This window comes from Aspergillus terreus, genomic scaffold (assembly GCF_000149615.1).
Source record: "Aspergillus terreus NIH2624 scaffold_2 genomic scaffold, whole genome shotgun sequence".
In the NCBI taxonomy this organism is placed as follows: domain Eukaryota; kingdom Fungi; phylum Ascomycota; class Eurotiomycetes; order Eurotiales; family Aspergillaceae; genus Aspergillus; species Aspergillus terreus.
The window spans coordinates 2,332,275-2,350,181 of NT_165925.1; the positions used below are offsets into that span (position 1 = coordinate 2,332,275).

The 17,907-nt window shown below is 56.3% G+C and overlaps 5 protein-coding genes across 5 annotated transcripts; 1 reads left to right on the forward strand and 4 right to left on the reverse strand.

The window, feature by feature from the left end:
- Positions 1-17: 17 nt before the first annotated feature.
- Positions 18-4,857, reverse strand: ATEG_01814 (putative membrane bound C2 domain protein (vp115); the record flags this gene model as incomplete). Its single annotated transcript, XM_001209179.1, has 7 exons — positions 18-1,334; positions 1,384-1,526; positions 1,576-1,716; positions 1,775-4,165; positions 4,221-4,473; positions 4,552-4,614; positions 4,675-4,857. The coding sequence occupies 7 exons, from the start codon at positions 4,855-4,857 to the stop codon at positions 18-20; spliced, it is 4,491 nt and encodes a 1,496-aa protein (XP_001209179.1).
- Positions 4,858-6,974: 2,117 nt separating this feature from the next.
- sti1 (Hsp90 cochaperone STI1) lies at positions 6,975-8,885 on the reverse strand (the record flags this gene model as incomplete). Its single annotated transcript, XM_001209180.1, has 4 exons — positions 6,975-7,127; positions 7,184-8,502; positions 8,561-8,754; positions 8,821-8,885. 4 exons carry the CDS (start codon positions 8,883-8,885, stop codon positions 6,975-6,977), a joined length of 1,731 nt encoding a protein of 576 aa, XP_001209180.1.
- Positions 8,886-9,366: 481 nt separating this feature from the next.
- ATEG_01816 (putative PHD finger domain protein) lies at positions 9,367-12,062 on the reverse strand (the record flags this gene model as incomplete). The annotated part of the gene is made up of 4 exons (XM_001209181.1): positions 9,367-9,589; positions 9,619-10,478; positions 10,851-10,867; positions 10,955-12,062. 4 exons carry the CDS (start codon positions 12,060-12,062, stop codon positions 9,367-9,369), a joined length of 2,208 nt encoding a protein of 735 aa, XP_001209181.1.
- A 902-nt stretch (positions 12,063-12,964) lies between these two features.
- On the forward strand, positions 12,965-14,626 carry ATEG_01817 (nicotinate phosphoribosyltransferase; the record flags this gene model as incomplete). Its single annotated transcript, XM_001209182.1, has 5 exons — positions 12,965-13,076; positions 13,133-13,216; positions 13,284-13,903; positions 13,963-14,398; positions 14,457-14,626. 5 exons carry the CDS (start codon positions 12,965-12,967, stop codon positions 14,624-14,626), a joined length of 1,422 nt encoding a protein of 473 aa, XP_001209182.1.
- A 326-nt stretch (positions 14,627-14,952) lies between these two features.
- Positions 14,953-17,324, reverse strand: ATEG_01818 (transcription factor domain-containing protein; the record flags this gene model as incomplete). Its single annotated transcript, XM_001209183.1, has 2 exons — positions 14,953-16,695; positions 16,749-17,324. 2 exons carry the CDS (start codon positions 17,322-17,324, stop codon positions 14,953-14,955), a joined length of 2,319 nt encoding a protein of 772 aa, XP_001209183.1.
- Positions 17,325-17,907: the final 583 nt, after the last annotated feature.

Here is a 17,907-nt window from a genome sequence, read left to right on the forward strand (position 1 = left end):
AACTAGTACCGAGTACTTCACGCGCCACTCACGCTCCGCTTGCTCAGGAAGCTCCGCCGGCCCTTCTTCGACTCGGGGCTATCCACCACCTCCGACGCCCCATCCCCCGCCGTCGAGTGTGCCGTCCCGGGCCGCAGCGACGTCTCGGTCGCCGCGAAGCTGCTGCGGATCGTCACCGTACCACTGCCCGCCTGGACGGCCTTGTCCTGCCCCAACCCAGACCCCTGGTCGGCCACCATGAACATCCCCTCGCCCAGCACGCTGTCCGAGCCAAACGTCGCATGGTCGACCACCCGCACGCGATACTGCACATCCGCCGTCGTGTTATGGACCCGGCACGTCTCATGTGACGCGTCAAACTGCACGGGCCCCCCGCCGCTGGCCTTGTGCGCCTTGCTCTTCAACACTTCCTTCTCGCCCTTGGGCGTGATCGCCTTCACGTACACCCGTACGTTGGCCGACGGCGGGTAGTCGCTGGCCGATACCACCGTGATCGTCGCCGTGCCCGACTCGCCCTTGCCCGCGCCGCCCAACCCCATGCGGTCCCCATAGTGCGACGCTACACTGCGCGTGCGCGAGTGCTGCAGCCCATTCCCGTTGGCCGTCTCGCTCGGCGCCGGGCTGCCTTCCACCACCACCGACGGCGCCGCAGCGTCGCCGGCGATTTCATCGGCTTCGGAGATGGAGGCGTCATCATTGCGGAATCGCGAGATGATGCCCCGTCCCAAGAACGATGCGCCCTTGATCACGCCACCACCCACAATCCCGACGCCCTTGACCGGAGCGCCCACGATCTTGCCGGGGGTCGCAAAGTTGCCGGCAAACGTCGACGACCCTTGACGGGACCGCATCACATACGTCGGCTTGAAGAGCATGTTCAGGCGGATCGCACCGGACTTGCCATCCAAAGGTAGCGTCACCTCCGTGTTTTTGAACGGCTCCAGCGTGTCGATGGGGATCTGAGCGCCCCCCAGATAGTCGGCGCGGTCGCCAAAATCCCAATCGTATACATCCACGCGGAAGTCGGCGCCGATACGGGTCTTGATCTGCGTCTCAAAGAATTCGTTCCACGCAGGGTGCAGCGTCTTCTTCTGCACCTTAGTCTTGTGCAGCTCCTTGCCATCGAGACGGAACTTGCAGTACGGGTCGCTGAAGCCGTTCCGGTCCGCCGATGGCAGATCGGCCGCGTCCAGCACGTTCACTCGCAACGTTCCCATGTTGTTGATGCTCTCCCGCGGGTCGAGCTTCATGCGCACGGGAATGTAGCGCGCACTGACCGTGATCTTGCTCAATTCTCCCTCGTTTCCTCGAAGGACGAGCTCCGTAGGGGTATACTAGAAGAGGTCAGCCGAGTCCCGCAGGTCGGAGGTCGGGGAGACGAACCAGAATTCGCTGCAAGGTGGAGTAAGTGTCACCGGTCAGTTTCGCAAGCGTATGCTCCTCGTTATCATCCTTGGTATTCGACTTCTCCACGAGGCGCAGGGTGATCTTGGAGAATTCGAGCTCGCGGACGAAAGCATCGCCGACTGCCGTATGATTAGTGTTCGTTCTTCCCTGGGCAAAGCAATGACATACTGTCTTCAATCTTCACAGACTTGGAACGAAGTTTGTGCGAGGTGTAAGCGGGGAACATGTAGTCGTCCATCACCACCTCCACATGAACGTTGGGGCCCGCCAACTGAGCTTCATGGAATTTAAACACCAGGAAACCGGATTCTGTATCGCTAGTCAGTGGATCGATTTGTAAGCAGTCTTCAGGGGAATGCAGTATTACCGTATTGAGAAAGGTCCTCCACCCCAATATGAATCTTTGGGACCTCTTTGATGCTCCGGACAGACATGGCGTCCGAGTCCTTCGCATGCGATTCGAAGCTCTGACGGGAAGACTTGGCGTCGCCGTTGGTGGTGAGCGTCTTGGCAGAAACCTTGGAGTCTGTGCTGAGCGTCTTCGCGTGCGCAGGCTTGCGCCTGGAATCGACGCTCTTTCTTGGGGCATCGCTGCCGCCAGCCTCGCCGTTCAGCTCGGCCTCCACTTCCTCTTCTTCGACCTCGTCCTCCGGGTTGACGACGGGCACGGCCGGATAGAAGGCGACAGTATAGTTGATCACACCCTTCGGAGTGCCAGAGCCAATGCGAAGCGGGCTGGAGATAGGCTGCATCTCATCGTCGACCTCGTATTCCCCATTCTCATTCTCATGAACGTAGTCTGCCACCGACAGCTCGACTGACCCCAGAGTGCGATCGCTACCCACGCTTTCCTCATCCATGACGTCGATAGTGACTTTCTCGCGGGGACTGTGGATCGGCACGTAGACCACCTCGTCCCATTCAGGATCCAGGGTGTTTCTGAAGGTCACGGTACGAGCTTTCATGTAGCCGGAGAGCAGGACCCGTGCATAAGGGTCAGACTTGCCAATCGTTTCCAGGTTGCGCAGGTTCGAGGCGCTCTTGAAGTGGAAACGCATCACACCAATCGGGTCGACATAGCCAGCACTGCCCGAAACTCCGCCCAAAGCAACAGGCTTCCATTGCAGCGTCATCTTCGCGCGGCCAGTCTTGGCCCCGTGCAGATGGAACCAGTCCTGGCCCTTCTCCATCATCTTGAGCATGTCATTCATCTTGATCTGGTAGGATCCGAGGATGGGGTCTTTGCTGAGATCACGGTCGTCCTTGATCACCAAGCCCAGACGGGCGTTTTTCCGGTCAGTGACCAGGAATTCCTTGGAGGCATTCTGGAAGATGGGGTTGTTGGTGCGCTTAAGCTTGTTCGTAATGTGGATTTCCTTGCCGTTGAGAAGGAGAACGCCGTACGGGTTCAGCTGGCCGACAATACTCTTGCTGCCATCCAGGTCCTTGGCCTGTTCAACGGTAAACCGGGCAATACCCGTGTTCAATTCTGGGGGAGGCTCCATCTCACCGTTCTCGAGCTGCCGCCCCTCTAGGACAGGGAAAAAGCGGATGTCGGCGTGGATGGAGCCACGAGACCGACCGCTAGCCAGGACTTCGAGATAGACGCTTTCATGTTCGGGCTCCTCCTCCAGACGGTCGAGCGGGAAGGTGGCAGTGCCCAGCTCCTTGTCCTTGCGGAATTCGTTCCAATCATACGGCGCAATAGTAAGAGAATCCGAAAACGAGGTGATAATAACGTAGATGGTCTCGTTCCATCTGGGGCTGTCGGTATCGCGGATGGTCTTCGTCCGGCCCAGTTCAGTCCGATTGTTGAGAGAGACGACTGCATACGGATCGGGCGTACCAGCGAACTTGTCGGGGTTCCTCAAGGAGCGAGCACCGTGGAGCGTGATGGCGACCACGCCGATCGCCTGATCGACGGCGTTTCCAGCCAACATCTTCGCGATTTCCACGGGGAAGACGTTGGGGGCATACATCATGGGACCCAGGTTGTTGTGTATTTGCTCCTTGATGAAGGTCTCCAGACCGGGAATGAAGTTGATGTCGAAACCTAGTGTATCACCGCCGAGAGGCTTGCAGACATAGTCGATTTCAGGCCGTTCCAAGAAGCAGACATCCACGCGCTCGATATGGGGGAATGGGACCTGCAACTTGACCTTGACTCTCATCAAGCCATTGCAGGCCATGTCCTCGACAATCACATCGAGGCCCTTGCTCACCACACCCTTGCCCAGGCGGACCTCGAGGACGACCTTGGGGTTGATTTTGTTCTTCAGCTGGCGGGCCGTAAGATCCATAGTGTCGTTGGGGGTGAAACTGAATTTCCAATCCATGATGACGGTGTCCACCTCGGTCTTGGGGTAGGTCTTGACGTGTTCCAACCGGGGTGGCTTGGAACCCAAGATGAAGGTCTTCAAGCGCAGACTGTCAAGCATGGCGGGGGTGGAGGTACTCAGCACTTGATCAACGGAGTTGATAATCGTATCACAGAGCACCGGGGCGTAGATGGGCCAGAACTTGACCAGGAAACTGTTGATCCATTCGAGACTCTCGGTGTCGGTTTCGAGGCGCTGCTTGGCCATTTCGCGGTTGACATCGTCGCGGAAGTTTCGTCGAACACGGCGAATGGAGGTCCGGTAGTAGGTACTGCAGGCCGCCATGACAATGAAGACCCACGCCAGACCACCGCCCAGAACGGCGATGATCCAGGAGGACAGACAAGCAAAAACGATCACACCGGCATTATGGTACCAGTCTAGAAGAGTCAGTATCCAGATCATGGCATCTTCCGAGTTGGTGGTTCTACGCACCTCCAAAGAACTTGTCATCCAACTTGGATTCGAGGAAATCCTGGTGGTCCAACAGCGTTCCCTCGGCCTTTTCTTCTTCGGTCATGGGTTTCTCGAACTGCGGAGCCCAACCGGTGCGGTCGCGGGCCCATCGCAAATCTTCATCCATGGCATCCGCCTTTGTCTCCGCGGGGGTTTCGTTGGCCTTTTCTTCGAGCATATCGGTTGCCGATCTCGGGGGAGGGAGGTCGTATTGATCGGGGGAGCCGTCATCCTAGCGGAGAAGAGAGGTCGCTGGTTAGGCAAGATGTTCCTAGGGAAAGTACGGGGGAAGGAGAAGGAGAGGGCTCACTTTATCGGTAATGACGGCGGTCGCCTTGGGTTTCTTCTCGTGGTGGAAACCTGGTGGTACCCGCTACAAGAGAACGGCAGCCGGTCAGTTAATGTTAAGAGATTCGGGATGATGAAATCCTACCGATTCCGCAACGGCGGCTTTCTCTTCGGGAGACGCATCAGGGTCGAATTGGTAGGCGGGTATGCCGGCCTTGCGAGTCTCCTCGACGAGGACCTTCTCGGCGGCCTGGGCAGCATCCTGGGAGGGATGTTGGGCGGCCTCTTGGGCGGTCTCAATGGCACCCTGCTGCCTCGATTCGCTCATTTTGGCATCTACGCCGTTGGAGGCCATGGCTCACGGGGCGATGGGGGGTGAAGAATCACCGACTACAAACCCCGGTGGATCCAATTCTGGAGACGGTAGTTAGACGGATTCTTTTATTCTTTCCTTTGTTGGAGGGGATAAAAAGGATCAGACGGGTGGGCTACAAAGGGCGCGCGATGGGAGGAATTGGAGGAATTGAAGTGAGGGACAAGTAGGCGGCCTTGGGGTTGAGTTAGGGTCGGGGCCATAAGGCTGCTGCCTTCAGAAACTCCGCAGCGGGGAGAGCGTGGAAGCTTCGGGACAGGGGAGAGGAGAGGGTGAGCGCGAGAGAGGGAGAGGGACGGAGAAAGAAAGAGAAGAGGAAGAAGTAATTCATGTAGACATCAGACATTCAACCTTGACCTTTACTCACCGGATAAAGCACGGTCGATGATGAGGGGGAGGGGGGACCGTAGCGGAGGAGGGATGCAGTCAATTCAGACGAGATTGAGCTGCAACGCCACGGAGAAGTGGCTGGAGAAGGGTAGATGAGGAAGGGAAGAAGAGAATGGATGTAATGGGGAGGGGAGAGAGAGAAACGAGAGAAGAGACGAGGTGAGGAGATGACATACGGTAGAAAAAAAGGAAGACGAGAGATCCGCGCGTCGTGACGTCGATCGGGGGAGGCAGAACGAAAAGGGTCAATCAAGGCCGAGGGAAAAAGGGAAAAAGGAAGGGGAGAAAAAGAAAAAAAGGAAAAAAAGGAACAGGCCGATCGGATCCAGCATCCGTTCCAGTTCCTGATCTGGTCCACGGGGGTTGTTTGTATTTCCGAGAGATTACAAAGGATTCATTATTGCTATTATTATTCAGTAGATACTATGAGGGTGATGTTATTATCATCATCATCATTATTATTGTCATTCATCGACTCTCAGCTCTCAATGGACCGCAAGGATCGGCGGATGGATGACGCCAGTCTCGATCTATTGATTGCACCGCCACATGCGCCACAGATCCCTACCCCTGCTCAATAGGTATACCAATAATAGATCTATAGCGGTCTCGCTTTCTTCTATAATATCTTTCTGTACCTGTAGGTGTCAGGATGGGGTTCTAGTTATAGTCATTATCAGAAGAGATTCAGGAATGCTGTCCGAAGTATCTTCCCCAACGCCAATGCTGAGCTGTCCCCGATTAGCTTTGCCCCGCTGGATTTGCCACTGCATGCGCGAGCTAATATCATCATCTCAATTAACAAACACCAACCCCACACAACACCGATAGTAACATGAATCCTCCCAGCCACAGTACCCCAATCATCCCGTGTCTTTGCTCTATCCAAGAGATACATGATATAAGGAGTTGGACTGGAAGCAATCGCCCACTGAACTGAAAACTCCTCATCAGGAACAACCGATCGCCCATGGTTCGCCGGTGGAGCCCGATACGATGCGATGATCGTGCGCATCGCCCATGGATCAACCTTTTTACCAGAGGAGTCCTACCACGCCATTCCTCTGGATGCATCGTCCATCCACTCTGGGATTAGTCCTGTCAATACTAGGTACAGTAGGTGTACGTACCTGTATGTATTGCACCCCCACCAGGGTCAATAGTAGCGCCTCCCCAGCCACGCCATGTGGATCCTTCGCCGCCGAAAAACATTTCCGGGCCAGCTTGGCGTGGATGAGAAAGCGTGGAAGTGAGACACGCTCGGAGATAACCTTCCCTCGAGTGGGTGGCATGTGGCTGGGCGACCCGGTTAGCCTGTTGGCGTCGGTCCAAGCGTCTACTCCCTACACCTACGTAGTACCTGTTGTTGATAGCAGTGTATTCCCCAAGGGATGTCGCCAACAGGGTTCACCATAGTCCTTTGTACAACTTGTTCCATTATCAACACGTGCTGATTAAAATAATAATAATTCCACAAGGTTGGTACGAAATGTGAGATGGTGCGGAAATATATCTCGCAGGCGAAGTACAACCACTTTAACGCTCCCACTCCCGCTCGACTACTCATAACATAATCACATTCGTAAAATGGCATGTCGTAGACTACTCGCAATTCACAAAGAAAGTGCAAGAAAATGCATCATCTCAACCCGACTTTTCATCATCCCTCGACTGGTCAACCTCTACCGCCCCAGACGAATCACGCCCGCCGCCATCAACTTCTGAATCTTCAACCGCACCTGCGCGTTCTTCATATGCTCCTGCAGAGCCGCCGGGTCGCTCTTGGCCTGCTGGAGAATGCTCTGCATCACCGGGTCCTGCAGGATGGACATGATCTATAAACAACCATCAGTATCATCCAACCATCATCCAAAATTCAAAGCAAACTCACCTCAGGGTCGTTCTGGATTCGTTCCATCGTCTGCTGTTCCGTTTCGCCCGCACGGGCACTGAACTGCGCCTCCAGGCACTTCTGCTGCTGCTGCTCAATCTCCCGGGCGTGCGTGCCATCGTCGTGCTCGGCGGCTTCCGTGCAGGCATCCAGCGCGCGGTTGTACTCCTTCATGATCACCAGCGCCTGCGACTTGCGGATGTACGCGCGGATGAACTTGGGGTCCCGCGCAATCGCCTCGTCGCAGTCCTGCACCGCCTGCGGGAACGCCATCAGCTTGATGAGTGCGGCCGCACGGTTCGAGTAACCACGAGGGTCCTGCGGCGCGCGCTTCGTCATCTCGGTAAAGGCATCCACCGCGCCCGGCCAGTCCGCCTCCTGGAACTTCTTCTGTCCGAGTTCGCGGGCCTCTTCAGCCTTAGCCGGGTCGATGTAAGCCTCCTTCTCGGCCTTGTCCTTGGCCTTCTCGGCGTTGCGAAGCTTGGTAAGGGCATCGGGGGTTCGGTGCTCCGTGAGCGACTTGTTGTAGAACTCGATCGCCTGCTTGAGATCGCCCAGCTTCTCGTACGCCGTACCAATACGGGCAAAGGCCTTGGCGATCGTCTTGAAGTCGGCACGGAGCTCACGGCCCTCCTCGACGGCCTTCTGGCAAGTCTCGATGGCACCCTGCAAATCACCCTTTTCGAACTTGGCGGCACCGATGTTGTTCAGGTACGTCACGTCCTTGTTCAACTCCCAAGCCTTGGTGTAGTGCTCAATGGCCTCATCAAACTGCTTCTTCTTGTAGAAGTCGTTACCGATCTTCTTCTCCGCGTCGCCGGCTTCCTTGGCCTTCTTCTTGGCGACAGCCTCCTCGTCTTCCGGCTCGGGTTCGGGTTCGGGCTCCGGCGCCTTCTTCGGCTGAGGACGAGCATCGGGCATGGGGACGTCCTCCTGGGGCTCGGCCGCACCGGCAGCGCTGGCGGCCTCGGGGGGAGCGCCGAAGCTCATGTCAATACCCAACAGGACGCTCATGACCTGCAGGAACCGGGGATCCTTGATCTCCTCACCCACGCTGTTCGGGTTCTCCTTCACACGCTGCAACTTCGCCATGAACTCGGCGTCGGCGAGAAGACCGGAGGTTTTGGGGTTGTTGGCCAGTTTCTGGAAAAGCTGGGGGTCATTGAAGATGCCACCGAGGCCGCCCATAGGGTCCCCGGTGACACCGTCGGCCTGGGCCTCGGCATTGATGGCTCTCTGAACGGCGCTCAGACCGGACTTGGCCTGATCGTTGCCGGGCTCAATCTTCAGTGCCTCCTCGTATGCGTCATGGGCGGCGACTGTCCCACTGTTAGCCATGAACACTTCACCAGTGTAGACAACCACGGAATGACTTACGAAGGTCTCCCAAGCCACGGTAGGCGGCTCCCTTCCGGCTCCAGCCCTTGGACCAGTCGGGCTTGATCTCGGTGGCCTTGTTGGCGTCGTCGAGAGCTTTCTGATACTCGCCCTGGGCAGAGTAGACGGCGGAACGGTTGGAGTAGAGGATGTGGTTTTCGGGTTCGATGGCGATGGCCTGAGTGAACTTGTCCCTGCAGCGAACTTCCCGTTAGCATAGCTCTACCGGAGCCCATAAAGCGGGGTCAATGAACGCATACACGGCGGTGGAGTAATCCTTTGCAGAGAAGGCCTTGTTGCCTTCGGCTTTGAGAGCGTCAGCCATGGTGACTAACTTCCCGGTGGGTGGTGAGGAAAGAAACTGAGGATGTGGATGAGGGAGAGAGGAGAGGAAGAGAGAACGAAACGGTGAGGTGAGGTGAGCTCTCGAACCAACTTAACTGCTGCGGGAGCTTCTGGAAATTTCCGGACAAATGTAGCGGGCCTCAGGCATCCAGACCGTGCCCCCGCTAGCTTCGGACGGCGCTAAACCTAAACAGGTGCTGTCGAAGAAAAAGCCGCCAAAAACATCTTCTCGACCATCACTTACTTCGTCTTCAAACTACCTACTCCTCCCTGCCTTTTCTCACCAACCTCCCCTGTGACACCGACTGTGCCTGGCAATCGACATTGCAGGTTGACTCACACACCAGGCCGAGCGGGAATGCGCCCTTGAACATGATCTTTTCTCGGCCTTTCCGGTGACTCGCATCCTGACTGACTGACCGACCCCTCCGGCTTGCTTCAACATGGCCTCTGGCAGCGCCTCAGTGAACGAGCTTGCCTCGCAGCTCTACGATGCATGCCTTGAGGGCTTTCCTTCCGACCACCTCTTCTACCAACAGGATCTGCTGAAACTGAACGTGATCCCAAAGAACGACGTCGCGCTTCTGCTGCAATGCACCCAGCGACTCGTCGACCAGAAACTGTTCCGACTGCTCCAGGGCAAAAATGACCGTCTCGCATGGAAGATCATCTCGCGGGAAGACGCTGAAAAGTATGCCAATTGCCGCGCACACAGACATGATGTCTCTTTCCCACGTCCCATGAAATTGCTAATCGTCTCGCTCCTCGCATCAGACTGCAGAGCCTCAGCCCCGACGAAAGCCTGGTCTACAATGTCATCCACTCGACCGGCCGCTCCGGCATCTGGGTGCGGCTGATCCAGAACCGCACCAACCTGCACAAGTCCATCCTCGACCGCTGTCTCAAATCGCTCGAAGGCAAGAACTACATTAAGAGCGTCCACAATGTCAAGTTCCCCACCCGCAAGATGTACATGCTGGCCGGGCTCGCCCCCAGCGAGGACGTCACCGGCGGCGCCTGGTTCACCGACGGCCTTCTCGACGAGGACTTCATCAACAGCATCGCCGGCTACATCGAGTACACCGTGAGTCGGAAGAGCTGGTTCGAGGTCTCTGCCGACAGCGGCGGCGGCGGCGCCCGCGCAAAGCGCATGAAGACGACCGCCGACGGCGCCGGCGTTGCTGTGAAGTCCGACCCGCCCCAGAAGGAGTACCTGCCCTTCCCGCGTGGCTACCAGGGCTACCCGACTGTGGCGATGATCACGGCCGCCGTGAACGAGAGTCGCCTCACGGCTGTGCGGCTCGGCGAGGAGAGCATCGTCCAGCTGCTCGAGATGCTCTGCTACGACAAGAAGCTCGTCGCCCTGAACAACGGCGAGTGTTACAAGTCCGTCAAGAACCCCGACCAGGTGAAGGCGCAGCAGGCGCGGAAACCTGCTGGCGACGACGCCGAGACCGACCGTCTCGTGCGCAACGGAATGACCGAGGCGCCCTGCGGCCAATGTCCGGTCTTCAAGCTGTGTGCGCCCGGCGGTGCGGTGAGCCCGGAAAGCTGCGAGTATTTCGACCCGTGGCTAGAAAAGGCGCTCGGGTTCTAGTGGCTGTTGTTGGTTTCTATTCCATGTACGATGTGCGCGGGAGCGCCGGATCATATTTGCTTGCATAGCGATGGCGTTTATGTTTGTCTGATGTTGGGATTGACCATGGTTGGTGTCTACAATACGGGCATTTATGAATTAGAAAAAGTCAATGGATATGATGGTTCGGATGGGGGATTTGTCTTCTGATGCATAGGTATTGCCTGTCGTTGCATTGACTAGGTAGTAGGTAGGTAATGTTTCTATGTGATGAAAACGTGGGTTCTGCAGAAATTGGTAACATAATACATGAGGGTATAATCAAGCATTCAACTTGGCCGCGCACTGTGGACAATACCACTTGCCTACCGGCTCCCGCGTCAAGCCTACACACTTCCAATGGAACCACTCAAACTCGCAGTTCTCATTATCGCAGGCCACCATGTCCCCGTGGCTGACGCTGCGACACGTACAGTAGACCTTGGTATCCTCATTGCCCTCGTCCTCTTCCTCGTCCTCCATATCGTCATCGCCGCGACGAGTGTCACTCGCGTTCTCCGAATCAGAGACATCAGCACTGCTGAGCATCGAGTCATCCTCGTCTTCATCGCCGCCCGCGGCAGAAGGCGATTTCTTCGGGCCCGTCATCTTGATGCGACCGCTTGCACTCGACGACCGCTTGCCCGGCTTCCCGCCAGAAGCCTTTATCTTCTTTAGTTGCTGATGCGGCGCGACCTTTTTCGTCAAAGCTTTCTTGGTGGTCGTGATGGTGCGCGGCCCTGCGCTGCCCGCGCGACTCGACGCCGGGGTTCCGCCCTTGGGTGTTCCGGGCCCAAGAGAGGACTGCCGCAGGTTCGACGACGCTGCGGGGAGCGTGCCGAGTTGTGTGTTCAACCGTCGCCGTTTGTTCTCGACTGCGCCGGCGGACGACTCCCGCTGGCGCGGTTGCAGATGGCCAGTCCCGCCGGCGGGAGTAGCAGGGGCCGAGCTGCGTGCGGTAGCTTGCGAGGTGAGGGCTGCTGCGCCGACGTTCCGGGCCAGAGACTGATTGAGCCGTTGCGTCGCGCCGATGATCACGTTTGCGTTGCCGGAGGTGGAGTTGAGAGGGGTGCTGTAGGCGGGAGATTCGGAGGTGGAGTCGGGGAAGAAGATCTTGGGAGGATCGCGGTACTGGTCTTTATTGTTGAAGAGGGAGGGGAGGGGAGGATCGTTGGAGAGGACGCCTTCGTTGACGAGGTCGCGGATTTTGATGTCGAGTTTCTTGATCTGGCGATCCAGTAGCACGCAGGCTTTATCGCTGAGCTGGATCTTTTCGTCCTGTAGTTGCTGGGATTTTTCAAGGTTTTGGAGAATCGCCCGGCCGTACTGCTCCTCCTTCGGGTTCGGCGTCAGACTGCCGTTCAGCTTGATGAACTTCTGGATACTGCTGTCTCGAGAGTTGATTGTCGCGCGACATTCTTGTATGATTTTATCCTTCGCTTGGATTTCTTCCATCAGGTGGTTGATCTCGGCGGGTAAGTTGGCCACATCGTGTACGAATTGCTCCAAGACCGCTGCGCAGTCCTCCGCACCGTGCGCCATGTTTCTGGGTAGACTGATGCGATGTCGGCGGTCGAGAACTGGAGCGCCTCTGAACTTCGAACCAGGCTATGAGGATTGGATCAGAGACGGGCCCAGATGGCAGTATGTAGAGGGCTGAGTGTCCTGTACGAACAGCGACACGGGTGTGATGGTGGCGATGGATAGTGATGGACAGTGAGGACAAAGAGCGATAAGTTGATCAATCTGGGAGGAAACGGACAATCGCCGCGCTCGGAATAATCGGCCGCCGGGAAGCCTTGCAGATCAGGCAGCGACACCGCCACTAAATGCTGAGTCAGTCACACCAGCCACAGCCACCTTTGAAAGTTTGTCAAACAGGCGGGGTATGCGGCCTGAGGGATCAGGCATCAGTGAGCATTCGTCTGTACAATATAGATCCCAAACAGGTCAATATCATGCATTGGCCTGCATGATGACATTTTCATGTACCTCACTATACATGCCAAAGGCACGTATACAATTGAAAGATAGAATCCACTTCAACACACCCTCTTTGAATGCACAAGACCTCTTTCCCAACACGCAAAGGCTCGCAATGACCCTAATCCGACGAGCACACCCCTGCCAGGCGTTATCTTTCCATAAATCCCATCATAGTTAACAGCAATCTCCTACAATCGCTCCTACCTTCCCCCCCAGCCAGCTACTTGAGCATGACGCACTTCAATGACGAAAATCCGATGCATGCAAACGGTGCAAACAGCTTTCCCGATGGCGGCTTCAACGGTTCCCCCGCAGCCGATTGATATGGAAATTCTTCAGTCACCTTTACTCCATTGAACCCAGCCTTGGATTGAATCTGTCCTTGACCACCTGCGGCACTTCCAGCTACAGCTATTTATACATTGGGATTTCGCCAGAGCTCGGGCGTAGCGCGCAGAATGAGTCAAGAAGGAACCCCTCCTCTGCCGGAGGGCATCTCCTCCCTTCTTGATACCGATCTATACAAGTTGACGATGCAATGCGCCGTTCTCAAGTACTTCCCTGATGTCCGTATGTATCTTCCTCGCACCCTTGCTGCATGAGTGGCGCTTCTGACGTCTCCGCAGACGTAACATACGGCTTCACGAACCGCACTCCGCAGATGAAGCTGACGCGGGAGGCATATAAATGGCTTCTGAACCAAATGGACCGTATGTAGACGCTCTCTGTTCTATATTCCACGCCAACAACCACCATGGTAACCGCCTCTCCCAACAGGTCTCGCAAACGTCCACGTCACACCTGAGGAAATCGAATTCCTGAAGAAACGCTGTCCCTACTTCAGCCCGGCCTACCTGGACTTCTTGACAACCTTCAAACTCAAGCCTACCGAGCAGATCGAAATCCACTTCACCCCCACCACCGACACCGGCAGTGACGACGACGTTGGCGACATCCACTACGTCGTCAAGGGTCTCTGGGTGGACACGATCCTGTACGAGATCCCGCTGCTGGCGCTGACCAGTGAGGCCTACTTCCGCTTCTGCGACAAGGACTGGGACTACAGCAACCAGGAGGACAAGGCCTACCGCAAGGGCTGCGTGCTGCTGGAGAATGGCTGCGTGTTCTCCGAGTTCGGCTCGCGACGCCGCCGCGACTACCACACCCAGGACCTGGTCATGACGGGGCTGTGTCGTGCCGCGGCCGAAAAGAAGAAACAGGGTTGGTCAGGCGTCTTCACCGGCACGAGCAACGTGCACTTTGCGATGAAGTACGACGTCGATCCTGTCGGTACTGTCGCTCACGAGTGGTACATGACCATTGCGGCGATCACGGACGACTACGAGCACGCTAATGAGATAGCCCTGCGGTACTGGATGGGCTGCTTTGGAGAGGGTGTATGTAGTTTGCCTGCTGCGGTTCATTTTCTCCAACCAGATCACTAACCTTCCGCCAGGTGCTCGGCATCGCGCTGACCGATACCTTCGGCACGCCCGCCTTCCTGGACGCCTTCCGCAAGCCCATCCCCGACTACACCAGCGCGGGCGTCGGCGCCGTGTCCACGACGGCCTCCGGCCCCGGCACGACCGGCGAGTCGACGCCCCAGAGCGAGGCCGACACAAAGCCACCCATCGCCGCGCCGATCGACAACGGCAGCCACCCGCATCCCTCCAAGACGTACGCGCATGTGTACACTGGCGTGCGGCAGGACTCGGGCGACCCGACGTACTTCGTCAAGATGGTGCGGGATTTCTACGACCGCGAAGGCATCACAGAGAAGAAGTCGGTCGTATTCTCTGACTCGCTGAACATCGAGCACTGTCTCGAGTACAAGGTCATTGCGGAGGAGGCCGGGTTCCGGCCTGTTTTTGGAGTTGGGACGTTCTTTACCAGTAAGTCATTTGTTCTGTGAGGGGTGCGCGGTGGACAGCTCCAGCTGACGTGTTGTAGATGACTTTGTCAACAAGTCCAACGGGGAGAAGTCGAAGCCGCTGAATATCGTTATCAAGATTGCCACCGCGAATGGTCGGCCCGCGGTGAAACTCAGTGACAATATGGGCAAGAACACGGGCGACAAGGAGACGGTGCAGAGCGTTAAGAAACGGCTTGGGATATACTGAACACCTGTGGGAAGAGGGTGACGAGAGCAACCGCTGGGGCGGTCGGTAGTCCGACTGGTACTCAGGGTTTGGTTTAGATGCACGACGGAGGACTGCCACGTTGTAATGCTTTCTTTGGTCTGATAGATGCCATATAGATCGTGGGGATCTAGAATTTGTCACCGGCGTTCAAAACAAAGGGATTGTAATCTCTTTGCTCAATGGATCTCATGATGAGAATAGTTTTCTGTCCTTAAGAAGTCTGAAGTAATGGAGCATAAATGGTGTCATTCTGGGCATAAGTAAGCTACACGTACATGTATATATACCGATCTATCATAACCATGCTAAAACATTTCATCACCCGAATGCGTCAATCCCAAGTCCCTATCCAAATCTCCTGTAATGTCGCCATTCCCATGTCCCATAGACCCTCGTTCGGGTTTGTCGTTAAAATCGAAGATATCATTACTCCGGTCGTCTGTGGTGGGACCAGGATAATCGAGGTCCAGTTCTGCTCCGCGGAGGAGCTCCTCCGCCCAGTCTACATCGAGATTGGGGTACCCCGACGGGTCGGGGAGTGGGAAGTCGGATATATACGAGTCAATGTCCATCCGCAGGAGATCGGATGGATTGAAGATGGTTGGGTTCGTGTCGGCAGGAGGGGAGGGAGGCGGGTTGATCATGCGGCTGAAAGGGTCATCAAAGTCGGTCGAAGTAGAGGGGGTCGGGTGTTCGAGTTTTGCTTTCTTCGAGGACGGTTCATTTGCAGCCGTCGTCGCTGTGCTGTCTTTGCGGGTTTCGGGGCTAGTGGGTTTGGGGGTCTTGTTCTCGGGAGGGTGGGGCCTGCTTGAGCTGTTTGGTTCTGCTGCTTTCGGGGAGGCCCAGTGGGAGGGCGTTCGCTCGTCAGGCGACGTTATAGTTTGTACGGTTGAACCGGCGCTGGGCCTTCGACTCTGGGACTGGGCCTGAAGCTGGCTCATGTTGATGGTGTTGTACTGCATGATGCGCAGGAACGTGCTAGCGCTGTCGGATTGGAGACGGACGGCGGCTTCGATGTTGGCGAATTCCATGTCGGCGGCGGGGTATATGTCTTGTAGGCCCTGGAGGACCTGGATACATCGTTGGAAGTTGTGGATACTAGCCTCGCGGATGGAAGGATTGTCGGACAGCGAATTCGCCAAGTGAGCCACGGCCGCGGGGATAATGACTGTGACTCCGGACTGGGGAAGGAAGCGAGTAAGGTTCAGTTGGTTGAGACCCTGGATGATGTGTGTGATGCCAATAGCGGCATCGTGCATTTTTGCGCGCGCAGCATTGGTCAATTCGTTGCGAGACTTGGGCTGGTCCTTGTTGGCGCCCATGGCCCATGGACGGTGCAAGGCACTAATGGTAGCGTGATACAACATTCTCACCATGGCACCATGGAGGAGCAGCACATCCTCTCCTTCCTTGATGTTCGTCTTCGAGGCAGGGATGAACTGCGCGTCTTTTGGTAGAGCCCCCAACCACGAGTCCAGCCGCTGGCTGCAGCGTGCCAGCTCCGATTCCGAGGCCTGCCTCGGAATCAGAGTGATCGTCGTCCGGGTGGTGGTGCCAAACAGACGCTGCGAGGGCATGTACTGGGCAAAGAGCACGCGGCCAATGCACTGACAAAGTTTCGTTTTTTCGATGAACATGATTGCGAGGCGCTTCTGGTGGGAGGCGTCTTGTAGCTGACGACAGTCGAACATTTCAATCACGGCTGGATGGAAGGGCTCGGGGTCAAAATCCTCCAGCTTCAACATGGGAACATTGCTCGTTCCTTCATTGACTTGGGTAGGCCGTCGCAGACCCATTGCAATGAGACGGTCCCGCGAGAAAAGACTCCACCATAGACGGATCCTCAGGCGCTTCGTCTTATCGTCCATGTTCGTCGCGGTCGACGGATCTCTGTTCAAGCCTATTGAATGGGCCACGGTGTTGCAGACGCCAATCCAATCCCAGATATCCCGCTGCGGATGGTTCATGTGGTCTGTCCAGTACGTCATCAGGAGAAGGGTCTGCAGGATGATGATCCGGTCGTCCTCGCAGTCGAGGGAATAGAGCAGCTGTATCCACGTTAGATGCAACCCGTACTTGCCGGTGTTTCCGGTGCACTCACCCTTAGCCGCGTGTAAAACGCACTGCGAGCACTCTTCCTCGTAGAATAGCCGGCATCCTGCAAGTGTTTCAAATCCACAAAAGCTGTCGCCACAAACATGACCGCTTGGAACAGCAGAAGGCTGATATTCCCATTTGGGTCATTTTCGACCACACATCGTAGGAACTCCTGGAGGTTTAACACGGGCATAAAGCTGTGCACCCATTTGATATAGCACCGCAGTAGTTCATTGCGCAGCCCACTTTCGGGGATCGTCAGGGCCCCACGAAAGCGGAGAAACTCCAGATCCTCTGGCGAGATCCTGGGAGGGAGGGGTTTCAGAAAACGCGGCTCGTCGTCGAGGATCGCAATGAGGGGGTCAAAATCCGGGTCGATCAGGTCCTGCACGGTGGACACCATGTTGGCCAGCGGTAGGGACGCGTGCACTGCGCGGTCCCCGAGGGTTCTCCATCCCTTTGACGGCCGCGCGTCCTGCAACCAGGGCGCATGGGCATTATACCCCAGGACGCTGTCTCTTCTGGCCACCGGCACGTTATCACGCCCCTCGATGTTCGGCGACCTGCGTTTGGTGGTCATCATCTTCGGCAGCGTAATGCCAGCCGCGCTTGCAGCTGTGAAAGTCTCACGAATCTCGCATCGAAGGAAAAGCAGATCCGGCGGAAAAATGAGAGTGCATGCAGCGACTACGGAGTAAGCGCTGGATAGTGTTCTCCCCGGCACTACCAAAGGCGGTGTTCGGGTCGCTTCGTGTGGGGATTTTGCGGGTTCCCCGCGCTAATTGGGAGGTGGACAGTCTCTTGGCGGATTTAGCGGGGATCAGCTTATTTGGGGAGAATTCGAGGATGGGGTAGTGTCTGAATAATTATAGAACGGTCCTAGTGTCGTCGGGGAGGAACGGGGAGGCAGAGAAGCTGAGACGAGGGAATTGTTATGTACTCGGAGAATTGTCAGTGATCTGCACGACGCACGGTGCCTGAGGCCGAGAACTGCTTGACCGGGCAATCCCAAAAGGGTAATATGTGGGATCCATTCGGATTCTAGAAGAGACAGTTATGGGTTTGAGGTTATTATTATTATGTTATCTCATGGATTTCTGACTCTTCTATTCTACATTCAGCCCAGCTTGTGAGACATGTGGAGATCAGGACAATATCAGGGG